This window comes from Syngnathus leptorhynchus, chromosome 18 (genome assembly GCF_054491065.1).
Source record: "Syngnathus leptorhynchus isolate UIUO chromosome 18, UIUO_Slep, whole genome shotgun sequence".
Taxonomy (NCBI): Eukaryota; Metazoa; Chordata; class Actinopteri; order Syngnathiformes; family Syngnathidae; genus Syngnathus; species Syngnathus leptorhynchus.
The window spans coordinates 5,275,467-5,295,476 of NC_141212.1; the positions used below are offsets into that span (position 1 = coordinate 5,275,467).

At 38.0% G+C, this 20,010-nt stretch overlaps 1 protein-coding gene across 1 annotated transcript; it reads left to right on the plus strand.

The window, feature by feature from the left end:
- Window positions 1-8: 8 nt before the first annotated feature.
- Window positions 9-19,108, plus strand: pnocb (prepronociceptin b). Its single transcript, XM_085937959.1, has 3 exons — window positions 9-113; window positions 15,057-15,284; window positions 18,436-19,108. Exons 1-3 carry the CDS (start codon window positions 51-53, stop codon window positions 19,069-19,071), a joined length of 927 nt encoding a protein of 308 aa, XP_085794085.1. The 5' UTR covers window positions 9-50; the 3' UTR covers window positions 19,072-19,108.
- The last annotated feature ends 902 nt before the right edge of the window (window positions 19,109-20,010 follow it).

Consider the following 20,010-nt stretch of genomic DNA (forward strand, 5'->3'; position numbering starts at 1 on the left):
TTGGCAAATTCTGGCGTTTTTATCGAATTTTAAATTAAACTTTATGCAAAATGTTAGCTTTCCTGTCATATACATTCATTGATTTTCTATACTGCTTATCTCCTCCTGGCCAGGTAGGCATCTACTTGCAAGCACATACAGACAAAAAAAAAAATAATAATAATAAAAAAACATTCACACTCATGCAACACTAAATGACAATTTAATGAATCCAACATGCATGGTTTGGGAATGTGGTAGAAAGCCTGAGTACCAAGAGAACACACAAACACAGGGGAAACATGCACGCAGTTCCAAATAATAAAATAGGTTCCATTTTTAGTCTTAAATTCACCAATAATAGTTCTAATATTCATGACATGAATCAACACGACCCCTCACAACAGTCTCCTTAAAACAATTTGACAAAAATACACATGGTGCAATGTTATTTTCATTGCCGCAGTCACAGTTAATCACATTGACAAACACAATGTGGGCACCACATTATTATTGGGGGTTGTTGGTGAAACAGCAGAAACACTGATCACAGATGGGGCATGTGTGTGCATGTTTGTATTTTTGAAAATATAATAGGAAACTGATGCCTTGAGAGACACAAAAAGTGTGTGTAGGCTACTGTTTGTGTGTGTGTGTGATCCATCGCCTCCATCAGCAATGCTAATCTTGAATAGTCTTCATTACTTAGGCAGAATGAAGTCAGTCACACTTGACTTGTTTTTATCTTGAAGCAAATGCCCTTTATTCTATTATCATATGTCACATACTGACAGACGCAGATGGTGGCCATAATATACAAAATGCGCATTCTAGGTGGGTGATATTTTGCGGGGGAAACAAACCAAGAAGCTGAAATTGAATTTCCAGTTTAAAAAAAAAAATGCAATATTACACTAGAAGCTTTTCTGAAAAGATGTCAATGGATTCAATTAGAATTTAAACTGTTATCACCTCTGGATTCTGACAAACAGTTTTTCTACGGTAGCTTTGTTGGCTAATTAACGAGTCCATTCATATAGGAAGGGCAACAGTAATTATTTCCTTGATTGAGGTCAATGACCTCCCGTTTAATCCCGAAAAGGTCTATCCTGAGTTCCCTCCAACATAGAGTGAGCATCAATAATCACCCTCCTACTATGGTGTCATACATTTCACAGCAGTCACCATATGAACATGAAAATTGCCCTCCATAGGACGCAGGGTTTCAGTGTCAATGACGTCCTTATTCTTCGCTATTACAGTCCTGATGTTTTTAGTGGAAGACCGCTGGGATGTATTTCTATCAAATGAAATAGATGCCCCCTGGCCACTATCAGCTGGCAATGGGAGAAAAAAAAATCTTTAATGCAAACACGCTGAATATGTGCTGCATACTTTATTCTTTCCCAAAAAAAACGATGTTTCTCCTTTAAAGAAAATGCCACCTCACTTGGACAAGAAGAAGAGCACACGAAGACCTCAAACTTGAAATTACAAAAGATGACCACAGGTTAGGATTAACTGTAATTGTGTGATTTTGGCTCGTTCTTATCCGAAGTATATAATTCATTTTTTTTTTCCCATTCCCAAATATCATTCTAATCCAGCAACTAGATAAACATACTCTACAAGAAAAGTAATCAAAAATGTACACAGACTATAAATACTTCTCCATCTAATCTGTTTTCTCTACTGCTTATCCTGTTCAAGGCTACTGGGAAGCTGAGTGGTGGCATATACAAGGCGCACCGGAATATAAGGCGCACTGTCGGCTTTTGAGAAACTCTTTGGTTTTTAGGTGCCTTATAGACCGGAAAATACGGTAATCATATGCTTTCCTACTTAATTTGTCATACTATGTTGAAGAAATAAATGCACACAACCCTAATAATAACCTGTGAACACATTATTGTAGCATATACTGTGCTACTTTCTAGAGCTTTAGTGTGCAATCATGCCAGCCTGCAAAAGCAATTACACATTTCTATTCAAAGCTATTTGTGTTTCTAATCCGTGTAAACAAATGACATGTTATGACAGCTCTAGTTTGTAGGCAACATGTTTGCAACTGCTTGGGCTTCATGCCCAAATGAATATATTTTTCAATCATTATGGGATTGGCTCCAACACGCCTGCGACCCTCGTGAGGATAAGTGGTTAAGTGGAAGATGAATGAATGAATTATTATATAAATAATATTATCCTGTCTAAAAAAAAAAAAAAAATGTTAGTTGTGTATATGAGATAAATGACAAAACAGTAATCTGTTTTGAAACCTCCCACAGATTTTATGTGTAGAAAAAATATCTTATTGCAGTCATGCTTAATTGTGACCATGCCAAATGGCTAGACTGAGAAGGTCTTGGTGTGGCACAGAGCCAAGTTCAGCTTCACTCTTACCGTTGTCAAGCTAATCATTGTCTTGGCCACCAAAGGAAGCGTTGAGTGTCCGGGCTGTGGACACCGGCGATATCAATGACAGGCAGACCCCCAAACGGCCGCTTGCTCCTCTGTGCTTCTTATCTGAGCTTTAGTGAGGGCTCTTGTCTATAAGCGATTCAGCCATCACTATCAACCTCCAACAGGTACACATGGAGCATTCACACTTTTACTGGGCTCTAACGTCAGCTCAGGTTAAAAATGGAGTTGACGTTTGCTGTTTTTGGTAACACAACTGAGGTCATAATTGTTGCTTGAGGTTGATTACCGTATTCCCCTTTATTTACTTTCCTGTAAACCGTACTACACGTTTATGGAAAGAAAGCATCTTTTTGAGAGAAGCTTTTAATAAAAATACTTTGATAATTCTGTCGGACCACAAAAAATTATCCAGATTTTCATTCTTTAGTTTATTTTCTGTGCATTTTTATTGATTGCTCTTTTGTCATTTTCTTTTTTTTTTTGGGACAACTGTGGGTTGTTCAACAAAAGTTAACCTATGTGTGTAAATGTACTGCTTGGGGCTATGGTAAAGGTAATCACAGCCTGCGAAACACATGTTTTTTCCCCCGAGGGAGGAAAATGGAGGAGTCTATTTGGGGAGAGGTGTTTATTTGTTCCAGTCATACTTGCAGAGTCTCCTTTTTTCCTAAGAGACTCCTTTATTTTAATGCCCTCTCCCTGTGTCCTCTTGGCGTCACATTTCTCCCTTATCTCTCCCAAATTTGGAGGTTGTTTGGATTTAAAGTGTGTTTGTGGGTGTTTATTATCAATCGTAAAGCTAGACAATCACATCTGATATGTCGCAAAATCCAGAAAGGTGCAGAAAAAATAAACGTGCGGATGAGAGTGTAAAAGCAAAGGGAAAGGGAAGGCATGTGTATAGCGAGATTTGCTCAAGCGACTTCTTTGTTGAGGATTTTGAGGGGGGGGGGCATACTATAACGTCACGTAGTGAGTGAAGCTCAGAAACAAGCTGTTGTTGTGGACATGCTTCCAGAAGGAACATTAACTACTGGTTTATGTTCTGAAACGAAGAGCAAAACATTCAATTTGCATTCTGTGACGAGGTAAATGAGTCTGCAAAAAAACATCTGAATCATGAACTCCATTGATCAGCCGTGTAATGTCAAGTGAAATTTCCTGTGTTATTGTGAGTAATTTTGAAAGTGATTAGTCATATTTTATCTAGTCTCACATTTCCTATTTGTCCAAAAAAAAAATATATAGAGCAAATTACCTTTTTTAGGATAAAGCAATATACACAATCATAACAATTACCAATACCTTGACCTCAATCAGCAAACAATCAAGATTAGCAATCAAGATAATGCTAATCTCTTTTTTGTTGTTGTTTTTAGGCAATAAATTAGTCACCCTATTTTGTCACAATGGGGAAGAAATGTAGAATGTGTTAATTTCAGACTTGATTCAGGGGAAGCAAGAAACTGTCGATTTGAGATTAATATTATTTGTATAATGAGGAAAAGGCTTATATTTTTTAATATACTTTACAAATATATTCACACGAGTTTACTACTCAAAAACGTATTACTCCGCATCGACAGTTCCACTCTTACGTTGGCAGACAGTCAGAAACTCAACTACGTTAATTGTATCCACGTCTTTTCCATAATATCCTTTCGAGAAAAAAAAAGATTTTTTTGTCACCTCTCATTATACTTGAGCTATAACAGGAAGCGTCTGCCTCTCAAAGTTAAACACAATGAAGATATAATGAACGACATTGCTAAACATATCCGTCCTACAATTCACCGTGTTGAAATGACTTCTGTGAAAACGGTTATGGAAGGAAGTGATGGCCTAATAGTTTTACTTGTTATTGTGTCACAGCAAAACCAAATGAGCAACATTGATGGGAAGAGAACATAACAGAGCTCATATAACATGATGTACCAGAGGTAACTAATATGATTCTTAATAGACTTCATTGAAACTTCTCTTGGCAGTGCATTTGGTTTCCTAAATGTCCTTCATGAGTCAACTGCCATCTCCATACACGGGCAGGCTGCATATGCTCTAATTATTGACTGTGCGCTTTTAGCTGCTACTCATAAAACACACAATCGTCATCTTTTGCTTACTATCACGTCAATGAATTGATTTTCATGTTTTGGCCAATCTCTTGATTTTTTTTTTACATCTTTCTATTGTAGTGACGTGATTATGAGGTGGCATTGTTTTTCCCTCAACCTTGATGCAGGACTGGTGTCTAGGTTGGGGGTTTTATGGACACCTTCGAATATTTTTAGAGTTCCATTAGTTGCTCAATGAAGACGAAAACGATGGCGTAGGCACTGCTCGCTACGTCAGCACGGGCCATGCCGGGTGTGGGTGTATATGTGTGTGTGTGTCTACCCGGTTCATACGTAATAGATTGGGGGAATCACCCCACTCGCACTATGATGATGTTTGAGGGGGAGGAGGTTTGGTGCTGAGCCGGGAGGGAAGGGGTGTGCCTTTATAAGAAGCCTCAGAGGAGGTATGTGTTCAGTTGTTGAAACCCTTAGCCTAAGGATACAAGCTGAGATTATAAACTCCCTTGTCGCCATTGAAGAAGCACCCTGAGAATATCTCTACGTCACAGATAAAGGTAGGGAACTTTATTTTCCTTTTTTTTTTTGGCAGGCTTTCTATGATGTCGACTCAAGACGGTGTTTTAGAAAACACACCTAGAGATGAGGAACAAAAAACTTTTAGTTTGGTGTCTTCTGGATGTATGTAATTGTGTGGAGAATCAATCCCAGATAGATATCACGCTTATGTTTTTTTTTTTTATTTCTGCTCCATTAATGTAAAGATTTGTGATTTTGGATTTTGTCCTCAGATATCCTTCTGTATAAAAACCATCTGCACCTGGAGGCATATCATCCTTTTGTTGGGGAGTGTTCTTTTCCATCACTATTTTTTTTCCGTCTCCCTGTTGCTCCTGCGGTACCATCTTCACCCTCATCAGCATCCACACCACAACTGATTACTACTTAATTAACAAGATAGTACCACGCTGTGCTGAGACCACACTTAACAGCACTTTGTAATGAGTTGAGGCGTAGCTGACTTAAATCCATCTGAAGTAATTGTTCTATAAAGAAAGTGAAGAATAAAATGGACAATTTTTAGCTAAAATCTGTAAGGATAGGCATAAATCAAATTTGATTCATTGTAATAAATATGTTCATTTATTGACATTTATGACTGCATCAAAGTAGTTTTTCATTCTGAAAAGTAGCTAACAGTGCCTCTATTGGTTACACCCAAAAAATGCACTCTATTTAGCCTCATTGCTCTCTAATGAGATGAATAAACAATCAACTCCACACTATCAACAGAATTCTTAATGAACAATTAATCCACAGTTTGATTATTTTGCTCATTCCTCCTAAGGAGCGATGAAATGCTGATTATGCTAATATAAAATTACGCTTTCGAAACATTCCATCTGTTAGTACTTTCTATATTAAGTCCTCAGAGTTATGTGTTTGCAATATGTAACAGTCATAAAGATTCATGAAGAAATGGCAATTATGATGATATAAAAAGGATTTTCAGAAAGTTGTGTCTTTCATTAAATTCACTGAGATATATGCAATATGGGACATAGGGATTGAAGGTGAATATACAATGACACACTTGACTAGTGACACACTGAAAGTAATTGAAGAATTCCAATTATGGTAATACAAAATAATATTTGGAAAATATTTCTCCACTATGCAATTTAAGATAAATACCGGACACTGGTTTAAGTGCGTGCGTAAGCAGCTTTGCTCCTTTTGACTGGTGGTTAAATATTGCGTACAATATTAGACAACATAAGACAAAGGAAACCTTGAAAGAATTATGCAGGAGACTATCTTCTTCCAACATATAGGAAAGAAGCTCAAGAAAGGAATCAGTCAAATGCTGTTATTATGCTAAGCGCATGGCAATGATGATTTTAATGATAATGGTAATGAATGTGCATAATCTTGGGCCATTATCAGTGAAGACGTTAGTCGCGCAGACGAGCGAGAAAATGGGTGGTTAATGTGCCATTCACAGATAAATGACTCTGCAGCATGGAATTGTTTCATGACGGATGAAGCATGTTTACAGGACATACTGTATATGATCCGGCTTTTCGGACAGCTGTAAAATGTATCGGTGTAAAATCATGTGGTGCTTTATCGTTGTTGGGCCTGTGCTGTGAAGGATATTAATGGCTAAATTGGAGGAAAGTTGAATTCCAAGGCACAAAATCTAACACAAATTTGTTAAAAAAAAAGAGGGGATGAGAGATATATACTGTAAACACCCAAATTAATTAAAAGGCTTTTTTTCATATCATTTTTCTGTGGATTATTACTACAATTCTCCTTCAAATACATGCGCAAAATAAAATTCAAGATTACACATCAAAACCGGCACTTAACAGCTTAAGTAAATAATTTTGTTTACCTGTTTGAGTCTAAAATTGCCTCTCTCTATGGTGGATTTCTACTTACTTGAGCGTGTAATCCAAAATTGACTGGGGAAAAAATACGGCTCTAAAGTTGAGGAACTTTGATGTCGGAATTTTGATGTTACATGAGACATCAGAAAACCTTGAAAGATGTATTGGATTCTACTATCTCTAGCCAGGTCAGTATTGTAAATAATAATGTGTTCTAATTTGCCTTGCTAGGTTAAATTAAGGTTGAATTAAATAAATGACAACATTTTTAAAAGTTTAACTTCCCAAGTGTGTTTTTTTTTTTTTTTTTTGCTGTTTACATAAAAGTGTGATGATAACCATAGATCCAGACATAATTTAATATAGGTAATTGGTACACTTGTGTCTATCCTAGCCAGAGATGTTAAATCAAGGTCCAGAAAGTAAAAACCTCAAGACCCTAAATACAAATGTCACCATGTCCATCATGTGCTGTATTTTTGTTGCTTTTTAAGTCTTTAAAATGATGACCTCTTTTATACACTTATGTGAGTCAGGAATGTTGAATTAACTTGACTTGTCCTATTGATAAAGGATTCATGATGGAGACAGTTTGACTCAAACAAAACACATCATTTTAATGTCTTTTAACGCTTTCCTAGGGGAAAACTACAAATCCACAATAAATTAAAAAATGATGAGCCTCATAAAGTGGGAAAAAAAAAGTGTGACTTGCTGGTGATTTGGAAAAGTTTGATTACAGTATGAACCTCTCCCCTCGTCCCTACCCGTTTGCTAGACAATTTGCTAGTCCATCTTTTTCAGCCTCATTCCTCACCATTGTAAAAGTCACAAGTGGTCGATTGCTTTCTTTTGGCTGCATGTCCAATGGATTTGTGCAAGCGTCAACACAGTTTAACAGCAAATGAATCAATGGTGAAACCATGTCAGCTGCCTAACGTTCTGCAGGATGTCTGCAATACGGTGTGTTTACGAAGTCACACTGCAGACATTGAAGTATTGTCACTGAAAACCTTGTCACACTTGATAGAAGTCGGACATTTTTTTTTTCAAACGTAATACCTCTATATCTTAACGCCAATTGAATGTGACTTAACACGGAAATGGAATGTGACAACATTACATCGTTAAACTCACATCCCCCGTAACCTCGCAGCATCTTCAACGTGATGGCATATCGAGCTAAATACAATATGTCTGCTCTTTGTTCTCTCTCAGTCATAGTATATTATTTTGAAGCCATTAACGTGGTGTCACGGGGGCTAAATGAGAGACGTGTTATTAGTGCGTGACTTCCAGTGTGTCCCCCCCCCAACTATAAAGGACATATCTGCTGCTGGAAACGAGATATCAAGCAGTTAATCAGCATGGTGGAAGCTATGCTCTCATTTAGGAGAATTGAGGGAAACATTACTAATGATATGCTCAATTGATCTAATAGGTGTGCCACGCACGAAACAAGTTGGAATATAAGAAATATCTCCACTTAAATTTAGTGCCATTGTGTTTTGTCGATTTGGATGGGAGGAGAAAAGTCATGGTTTATTGAATTTCAGCTCAATTTGTTTTATCTGTTGGAGCACAGAAGATAAGATAGATAAGAACAAAAGGCAATGCAAGACAAGCAGTGTTGGGTGAGCCAGTGCTGTGATCCTTCCTAGTTGTATGGAGTCTCATAAATTCAAATCAGGAATTTCATCTCCATTGCATAGCATTGCACATGATCACAAATTTCTTAATAGGTGGCTATTAATAGTCCGATCATGACGCCAGCACCTTTAACTCTTTATTTCTTTCCTGTCACGGTCGTCATAAATTGTTAGTTCTGCTTCTGAGTGACAAAAAGATGACTTGAGCGCTGCAACAGGGCAGGTAATAAGTACAAATAATTGTGTCGGGCGCTGCAAAGCATCTTAATTGGATTTAGCGCATTCTTTCAGATTAAGCATTTCAGCATCCTTCCTGAGAGGAAGGTCAGTTACAAGTGCACGCTGTTTATCTGTGGCTGCACAGGCTGGATTACAGTGCTAAGTGAGGTCATCCTGGAGTTTGGTCTTTTTTATCTGTGTTTTTACAGGACCATGCTGTCTGTTTACTGATTGAGCATTGTTGTTTTAAGGCTAAAACAACAGAATCATTTTAAATGAGAAATATGACATTGACGAAAATGAAAATCCCTTTTTTTTTTTTTTTGTCCGGCACTGTCCACACGACATATACGTAACACTGTCACCGTGTTCCTTGGTAAATTGTCGATCATTCTTTAAGTGCTTTGAGAAGGTCATAAAGCACCATAGCCTTTTATTTGTGATTTTGTTCTTTTATAAGAAACTCACCAGCAAAACAAAAACAATCCACATTCATTCATCAATTGATGGAGTGTGTCAAGTGTTCCATTAGTCTATTATTGAGCTTTTGTGTTTAACATGGCTTGCTACATTTGTTGAGGCGTTTTTTTGTCTATTGACATATACGTTACAGTCCATTACTTAAAATCTCTCTACTGTGAAGCAAAGGCTAGACACATGCAACATCGTGCAACCTGTATATAAATGAATCAAAGTCAATAAATCTTCCTCATTATAAATGCATGACATTCTTTTACAAATGTATTTTTGCTCATAGAAGAAATGAATTAGATCTTGAAAAGAGGTCTACAACCTGTGGCTTTTTTTTTTATCTATATAAAATACAACAATGACGATAACATTGAATTGTGAGATTTAATTCAGAGGTTATACAAAAAAAAAATATGTGTGACTTTATCCAGTGGGAGTAGTGCCTTCAGGACGGCAATTTAAATTCGATTCAAATCTGTTATAAAGCAATAATTGACCTGTCATTGAAAGAGCGCATGTGTCAGTAGGGTGAACTGATGAATCATCAAACTCATGACAAACACTTCAAATAGCAAGATTAAAGGAGGTAAAGTGTTCTGTTGCAACACCCCAACATTACAGAATAGACATTGCCAGTGTTTGCCCTGGTTTTGATACCTTCTGTCAAATCTTTAAATGAGCTCGTCTTTACTTGAGCCACAGATGACCTGGCGCCTAATCATACCTTTTTCACAAATCTTTTTACAAACCCCCAAAATTCATTCATGTGAGAAATATGGGGGGGAGAAAATCCCAAATTATCCGAAGTTAATGTTGGTTAGACTGTTTGCTAATGCTATTCTACGAGAATACTGCAGCTCTGCTTACCTTTTGCTTTGGCCAAAAGTGTCTCTTTTGCTCTGGAACTTAACCCTGCCTGTCTTTTCCAAAGAATAACTCGGTGCAGAGGTTGTTATCATATAAATGAACCCCACTGTTACATGCAGTCAAGTGCAAAATAGCTTGCCCACTAACACTTTTTCACAAATAGGCCGATAAAGGATTTACTTAGTTGTTTGATTTTGCACTCAAGGTAGGCAGGCACTTTGGAGAGCCACCTAAAATATTTGTATGAAAAATAAGTACATTTTCTATTACTTTAAGAGTCAAACAGAAAAGCCGACACACAATCTAGGATTACCTCCATCTCTGGATGGATAGACATAAAAGTCTTAAAATGAAAAGACAGCATGAAACCGAACTCCAACTCAGCACACAAGTCATCACCATGACTTTCCAGATGATAGCCCTGTAATGAACATTCGACTCTTATCGACCCTATGTGTCAAAAATGTCTCTGGATATTTTACAGAAAATGTTACAGCTGCTCAAGTAGATATGGTTTGATCAGATGGCAAACTAGTGGGATCTATTTTTCTTTTGAGGACAATGTTTTGTACCCCACAGAGGTAATTGAGCGATTTGGCACTGTGGGACATCTCTCATGTGGTTTACCCACAAATTTCCATTACTTTATTTTTATACTCTATCTACAACTTGATGTCATTGGGTGGAGGGGTGAGCTGATTCAATCAAACGCACGGCACATTTAGACCTTAGCATGCATGTTTTGGGGGGAATGTGGGAGGAAGCCTTGTGTATTTATTTTTTATTTTTTACATTATAAGGACTTAATACAGATGAAGAGTAAATTTACAATAAGCAAAACAAATGTAATTTGCCGTTTTATATAAATATGAGATGAGGGGTGATACTTAAGTTTTCTACTTCATCCTTTTTTTTTTTTTAGCAGTACTTGTGGAGCTTGAGATGTTCTGCTTTGTAGAGAAAAGGAAAAAAAAAAGTGTCCTGCACTGAATATATTCTGTTGAATTTACTCAACTTTATTTCTTTAGTTGCACAAAATAATAGCCAATTTTTTTTTTTTTGTAGACCATACAACTACTTAATCAGTATTATGATCACAATCTTTGTCTGCACTCCTTTCACACATTAAACCAAACTTTACTGGCGTACTTTCTTGGATTAACGCATTTTGATCAAGCGGCCACAAAATATACGGTAATAAAACACTAATGAATCTCCTCGGGTCATAAGAAATTAATCGACTAACATTTACGACCCTAAGGGATGTAATTTCCCGTCTTGAAAAGTAACCATATCTTCTCGAAATAACCTGGAACCTTCACAATATGTCAATGGAGGTGAGCGATCCTGGTCATTAATTCATAGGTACAGGAATGGAGAAAGGTAGATAGAAATGGTGCAACATGATCATCTAAGTGGATGCAAACGAAAGAGCAACAAGGTAACAAAGAAAAAGACATGGCGAGACCTCTCGGTTATCTGCGCATTAGCAGACTCCTTTGTGCCTTTCACTTGCGTGCCGGCGACTAATGGACGAGATAGAGCACCAAGCTTTTTCTTCTCGTCCCCCTTTTTCCCCCCCCATCATTAATATCACTTTGCACACCTTCCATCCAATTGCCGCCCTTCATCATCACAGCTGCCGATGCTAATTTCAATCATTATTAGCTTTACTAATAACAGAGCTGCTCTGGTATTGTTGAAAAGTCCCACATCCCATTAGGCTCCCTTTTAAAGAAGTGGTTGGACCAGACTATGTTCTTATGTATATTTAGACTCAGACTAGGCCTGTACTCAGGAAATGCAGCACACTAGTGGTCTTTGTATGAATCCCCTGAGAGATTTCTGTTTTCAAAGGTAAAACAACAATTTCAGGGTCTTCGTTAACACTAATGGAAGCAAAAAAAACAAGTGCGGTTGTTGTGGTGTGCTGTTTTTCGATTCTGGCTAAAAGCATTAAGGTGATGATGGAAGGACAATTTTGGAGAGCTGAAGGACGTCTGCCTCTTTGCTCTGGTCCATTTTCATTTTTCTTTTTTTTATTTCCGTGCCTTCCTTGATTTAGAAGGAAAAGCTTGCTTTATTAGTGGCTCTTGATCTTTTTTTCGAATGCAGCTATGCCAGTAATGAGCTCCTGGGTTCTTGGCAAGATACAATGTCATATTTTTCCGGCTTTTAGGTGCACTTAAAATTAGTAAATTTTCTCAAAAGTCGACAGTGGTCCTTATAATCAGGTGCGTCTTATGTATGGATGTTGAATTTAAGTCGAATATAGTTTGACTTATTTGCTGTTTTTAGTATGTATGTTCATATGTATACACACACACACACACACACACACACACACACACACACACACACACACACACACACACACACACACACACACACACACATAGAGCAGAAAAAAAAATGTTTTTGTGGGTTGATGTCTCAGTGTCAGCCCAACAACGAGCAAATAAATCAAACTGAAGTACGTACTCTCCAGATATAGGAAATGGTTGAAGATATGGAAAAGCTGTCACAGTTGTCAGAAGGGCCTCAGCACACTAACAATTGACAAAAGAGTTTGCTGATATCAGACCTTTAAGGTTACATCTACAGAAATGCTATTATGCTGTAATTTTGCTACCAAATAGCTTTTTGTGAAAGAACAAATGTGAAAACTTGTCATCTAAACATCTATGCTTTTAATATAAATGGGCTTTTTATGCATGGAGCTCTGAGGAGTTGTATCTTGGAAATGACACACCATTTTGAATGGTAGGAAAAGGTCTTGTGAAAACAATCATGGTAACCCAAGCGAGTTCAAATGGTCAAATTGGATCTTGCAAACAACACAATACTGTAAATAATTTCAATGTACCACGAGAGCCAAGGCCAAATAACTCACTGACTGATTTGATGACAATCAGACTTTGTACAATGACCTGGAGTTACTCCTCATGTAAAAGCGCTCAAGTGGCACACTCTGCTTTCGTTTTTGATTGTAGAGCTTCCAACCCCCAATACTTATTACATTGACAAATGAGACCAATCCACTTAGATGAATATGTGTTCCTGATGATTTTCTATCATCTCAAAACATGCGAGTTACTCTAATGGTAGACTCTAATTTGTTCATAGATGTGATTACCCCACACTGAAAATATAGTTGACAATAAAGTTAAACTACAAAGGAAGATAATATAGGCACATTAATATGGAATGGAATATTGCAGACATTTTTGTGAAATACAAACTAGAACACCGAAGAGACAGTACATAGCTTTGTTTATTGACATGGTGGACAAGTGAGTAAAAGCTCTTTTTGTATCGCTAAAACACATTTCAGCTCGGCACCAGCATGAATACGCAGTTGGGTCACCGATTTGCTCATTAACTTGATCAGAGAGAACCACTTAAGGGAGAACACAACAGTATAAAATGGACTGAGTCAGCAAGCAGGTGGTGATCATTCCAAACATTTCTGTAAGGCAAACAAACATCCACCTGATGATTTCTCATGAAGCCTTGGATGTGTATTCCTAAATGGACCAGTGGTCTCTTTCACATGACTATGTTTAATGTGACTACATGGGAATGGTCACAGTGAGCTACTCCTTTGCTTTTTTTTAATTTTTTTATCTAATATACGCCCCAGTGAATCCATCAATATTCCACCCACTCGGTTGCTTGTAAAAGATTTTCACTCACGCTCAATATGATACATTGAGTCCAATAACATTGAGTCATCGCTTGCGCACTTCTCTATGAAAGTGTGGAACTGTCACTTTGGAGTAAACATTTTTCACTGGCAAACAGCGAGTAAGATAATAAAGTACATTCAAACAAGATGGCAGTCAAACGTTTTACTCCACATTGGTAGTTCCATACTTTCGTAATAATAATAATAATAATAATAATAATAATAATAATAAATAAATAAATAAAATGTATTACTCCTCGATGGTAGTTTTGCTGCTCCCATACTTTTTTGTCTTCTCAAGAATTTTTAAGTCAAGTAGGAACTTAAGTGCACTGCACCCCATGTCGTAAATTCATTTTTAATCAGTAAATGTAATTATCATTCATGACTGATTGAACCCACAAAATTAATAATACAACAAAAACATAAAAATTGTTGTACGCATTTCTTTTGAATGACGTGGAATCTATATAGAGGAATTAAATGTATTTTTCTTCAGGACAGTTTAACGGTTGAACGTATAGCATCTGTTTGTCAAAAAAAAGCTAGCAGGCATCATATAGTGGAAAGACTAACGTGTTTGCAGACTGAAACACCCAAAGCTCAACATTTACTGCGTATAGCAGGCACATGTGGGTTATCTTATTTGTGATCCATAAACCAACAAGCCAGGCAGCTGTGTATGAGGAAAAGCAATTTACAATGATCAGAGTGGCTGTTTTTTTTCCTCTGTAACCTGTTATATTAGAAGATATGGGGGCCACCTACATGATAGATGGGGTCTTGGAGAGGCAGCATTGCATAGTGACCAGTGTTACCATTCTTTCATATTTTCAGGAGTGTATTTATCATTTTGGTAAATACATTTTGATTTCTGTGAAGAAGAATAAGACAAAAATGCATTATTATATGCTACAGCTTATCCTAATAAAGGCTTCAGAACTTAAGAGTGATGGGTGTAAATCTTCTAAATCTTTTACGTCCCATATAGGTTGTCTTCAAATATTTGTAGAGGTTTTTTTTTCTAGTTACTAGTGTTTGTTTGTTTGTTTTTGTCCACTTTTTTTTGCTGCATGAATTTAAATGTCCTGTATACTTCAATTCAAGCATGTTGCTTCATGTTTTTTTTTTCATTCATTGCCTCTGGTCGCATTCTCCAATTAATTCCTGGTGTTTGGCATGACATTCTCTCTCCACCAACGCTTGGATCAAAAAAAAAAAAAAAAATGAAGCTAATAATTCCTTGAAACAGAACCTGATGCAATCCTGTGTAACTGCTTTTTTCCTTTAGGCTGACCTTATCCAGCTATTGTTGGCTTTTCTTCTTGACTCCTCTGCTTGTTGGGCTCCTGTTTGTTCCTGCCTGTGTGGATTGTGCAGAGCCATGAAGATTCCTCTGTGGTGCCTCCTGGTTCTACTTCCATGTTTCTTCACCCCTGGACACAGTGACTGCCAGGGGGAGTGCGTGGCCTGTGGTCTTCTCCTGCAGCAGCAACAGCAACAAAATTTTGACACCATGGTATGTGTGTGTTCTCTCAGTGTGTGTGTTTGGGTTTTTTTTTCTCCCCCCCAAAAAACAGAATTAATCATGTGGAACCTGCAGCTGATGATGTAAACAGCTGTACACAAAAGATAGTAAAACTGCCCGATACTGGAGTAGCCACTTCCAAAATAGACAATCTTTGAACCAAACCTCCATCATCGGGTTTGAATTGGAAGTGTGACATGACGTATATGTGTTTAAAAGTGAGTTGCAGTGAATGCCCAGTTAAGCAGACTGCAGCCCGCTATCCATTTTACGGTTCAAAGAGCCTGTCTGTGCATATAATCGACATAACAAAAACTCAAGATAGCGTTTTTAGTTAAAGGCGCCATGTCACAATTATGCAATTATTCAGTGAGGCATGTTTGAAGTTTCCCACAATTATCGAAGCAGGAATGATTGCTCCACACCAATGCCATCAGACCTGAGTAGGTACCGTGAGGTGACTACGGATGATTAGTTAACAAACCACGTGGTCATTTCTCATATCAATGTCTTTCGCATAGTCCTGTGCACTTGTGTTGGTTTTTGCCCCCCCTCGTGAATCTGTGAATCCTGATATCACAAAACTGCCGTCAGTCTCGCTCACATCTGGAGTGGGGAACAAAGAACGGCTCAGGGGATTCCATCTTTGGCTCAAAGCGAACACAATGAGGAACTGATAAAAAGTGTCAGTCAGCGGTGTAAACCCAGCCCGATGAGACTAAGCAGCAGTCAATTACATAGTTCTATTACATCTTCCATAAAGGCCCCAGCTGTCTTCCTCAGCATCATTATTGACTAAATTAGCCATCCAACCACAATTGAAGGTTGCCCACCGGCTGTTTTGACTCAGTGGCGTTTCTTTCACTCCGGCTGTTTGGAAATGAGATTGTACGCAGGGCTACTTTTGCTTGAGTTCAAGGTGGAATTGCATTTTGTCTGTGTAAAGCACAGCTGTGCCAAAATACACTCTCAGCGTGCCCGTGGACTCGTTAAAGGATTTGCTATTATGCAACTAAATTGCTTTGCTATTAAAATGCAGTATTATCAACATGCATTAAGTATCACAGCAGTTTTTGCATACAAAAATTCTATATTTTTAATCCCTTATTGCCCTAGGAACTATATTTGGTGGTCTAGGCTGATGTTGAAAATGCACCCAGCATGTTGCAATGTAAGACTGTAGTGATTTGGTCTTCTCAATCAGAGACACACAATAATGATAATAATGAAACATAATGACAATATAATGTCACATTATTAAAACTTGTAAGCCTTGTGCTTTGTCTTTCCACAGACACTGTTGAGTGCAAAATAATATAATTTTGCTGCCACTTGTACAGTAAGGATCAAATCCTTTACAACACAAATCAGAAGAGCCTGGGTTAGCTAAAGGCATCCATGATATACAGTCTGTAGAAGAAGAACAGCACCATCATAAACCGTCCCTTTGAGTGCAGCCACTTCCACACTTAAGTAGGCTGCCTGTCACAATGCGGAGGCACAACGCTAGCTGCCTCACCTCGCTCTTTATACAATCACCAAAGCTAATGACAAAAAACTCTTAGAACGCATTTAACTGACTATAAGAAATCAGAATGCATATATCCTCTGTCATTATACAGTAATTTTCTCAATAGATGGTTCTTTTACTTTTTTTTTTGTCAGGGACTGCGCAATCTAAGGTGAGGCAGATAAATGACTGCCTCACTTTGTGTCTCGCCGCTGTCTTTAAACTGAAGATATGGCAATTCGGTAACTTTAGTAGTCAAGTTGTGTACATCATTGAATTCAAATAAGAAAATCAATATAAAACAGACCAGAGAACTAAAATGCACACAAAAATTCTATAATTATTTTTTCTTTCTGCCCTATAGTAATACACTGGAAGATCTTATGACATACTATGGAAACAACTGTGAACAGTCTCAGAGTAGTTGTTAATCATAATCCAAATCATTTTCACTGACCAAATGTGTTAAAAACACAGAAGAAATTTGTCTTTGGTTTGACCCACTACAAGAAAATGAACATTTCGGCTATAACATTAATACAGAGTGACATTAAGCAATGTAAGGATCATATCATTAGCGCAATGGCACTGAACAGTGACAGCTGTGAAAATTCAATTGCTTACTTTCCCCATTAAGCCTTCATGCTATAGAGAGCAAATCACGCTTTTAAAATCAAATCGTGAAGGACGTCCTTAACCTGTTGTTTTTTTGTTTTTTTTTCTATCCAAGACAATGAAAATATGACCAATACACACGTTGCCTCTCAGTCATAAACTCCTTTAGATTGTTTCATTGATCTGATGTGGAGAATCCCCTGGTGCGTTCATTTCATTTAGGACGGATAATTAATTTCCGTTGATAGATTCACTGCGGAACTCCCTCCGCGCTCATCTCCTTTGATGTCTGCAGGTTTCCGATAACAATTCATTTAATTTAAGCAAGATTTGATAAGTATGGGCTCGGCTTCTCACATCAAAATTTTCAAGTCAGGTGGCTGTGGGATGTAAGATGTAGTGCACAAAATCACACAGCGAAAGTTCACTCTACAAACTTGACTTTGAAAACATCATACATCATTCCTAAAATATTTCCTCAAGTTGAAGAGCCCATCCAAAAAAAAAAAAAAATCACATCAATGACATAAGAAATAATTGGTATTTTGGGTTAATTTGCTTCTGTCAATCATTGTACTGAAGTAGATGTCACATTTATCACATGATGGACGTGTTCAATTAGTTCATGACTTTTTCGATGATGTGAACGCTGCATGAGGGAGAGCCCCATTAACTTCCTGACAAGTTGGCCACCCAGATCAAGTCTGTCTCAGTTTGGGCTACAGGAGAAGTTTTACAACATGAATGATGAATTGACTGAAATTCCAGAACCACCTGATCAGCCTTATCAGTAATATTAGCACTAATGCTAATGCTAATACAACATGAGCTGTGTCCTGGCTCGTGTGTGTATGTATATCAGGAGCAAAATTAGCTATTATTATTTTATTTTTATTTTTTTATTATTTTTTTTTACATTAGTATGCATGACCCTAATAAGGTGCTAAAGAAAATGGATGGATGCTTTGTACCACTTTACCCTCCATGTCAAATTGTATCTGCATATCCTCTCTGCAGGTGTGCTTGTTAGAGTGCAAGGGTCAGGTCTCCTCCTCGCTCACCTGGGAGATATGTGAGCGCACCCTGAGGCTGGCCATCTATCCTCCATTTGCTCAGGAAGGCGCCCTTCTCAAAAGCACTGCGGGAGGGCTGCAGATGACCTCTCTGGATCTGACCTCTGATAGTGAACTGCAATCAGCGGCTGCACAACCTTTCCAAGAAGAGGATGAGGACCTGGTTGAGACCCCCTTTGAGCAGCGCCGTGTCCATTATGACTCATCACTCCTCGAATCCTCGGAGGCGGGGGAGGACGTGCAGAGTCTGGCTCTCCATCTGGATGAAGGAGACGGCGAGCAGAGGGAAGATGGGAATGTCAGCGAGCTGGATGAAAGCTCAGAGGCCGTTAGCTTATCCAAACGCTTTGGCGGCTTTCAACGGGGCCGCCAAAGTTACAGGAAGTTGATTGGCTCCCCTGCGAGACACTTACAGAAGCGCTATGGAGGCTTCATAGGCGTCCGCAAATCTGCCCGAAAATGGAACAGTCAGAAACGGGTCAACCAGCTGCTCAGGCAGTACCTCGGCATGAGGAGCAGCCGCAGCGGCCGTTTCAATTTCTCCCCTGTAACAAGAGCCTGGAGGCAAAACAAACTGTAAACATGTTGCCCAAAATCCTGCTATCCACATACCTCAACCAATCATCTTTTCAACAGTCTGAACTGTGACTTCCTCCATTGTCGTCGGCTCTTTGTGTCCAACAAGTAAAACAAGGAATGCTATGACCATGATCAATATTTATCATGCCGTCCTGTGAAATAAAAGAATTTAGAGAAGTGCAATTGAATATATTTTTGTGTGTCGGTGCAACCAGAGAGACAGGCCAAATGAGATTGGAAAAACAAGGTGTGACTTTTGATTGCACTTTCTTCAATGGTACTTAAAAGTCATTTGCACTTTAGTTTGGAAAGCTTGACAGCCCAGCCAGCTCTCATTAGTTGTGTTGAATCCATTGAGTTGTCTCGACTTGGAAGTTTAAAATTCTGGTGGTTCTCCTGGACTTCATGCTATTCCCAAACTACTGACGAGTGGAGTCAGTCTGTAATTCATAAGTGTCAAACTTGATTTTAACAAGGGCCACGTAATTAAAGTTCCCCTCGGGGGGCCGGTTCTAACCATGAAACCACATAAATGTATAATTGTAATATTAAATATTAAAAAAGCCACAGTCAGGTCCGAAGTGTAAGCCCACCTTGATTTTAAGATCACAGTTCGGTTCACCTTCGGTACAATGAAGAAACAAAATGCAATTGAAATTGCATCTATTTAATGAAAACAGATGCAAATGATGTGACATTTAAAATACATTTTAAATAATTTCCACGTGATGTAAACAGGGGCAACTAATAATTTGAACAGTTAAAATCACCAAATAGTTATTGCAATCCTAGTAATGTCACCATTAAATTACATATTTGTATATTTTATGGTAAGCTTTTATGTACCCCCAAAAAATTACATTGATGCTATATTCTAATTGGACTTGTACAGATGGGCAATTTGATTTTGTTTCCCTTCTTGTCATATCTGACAACTCAC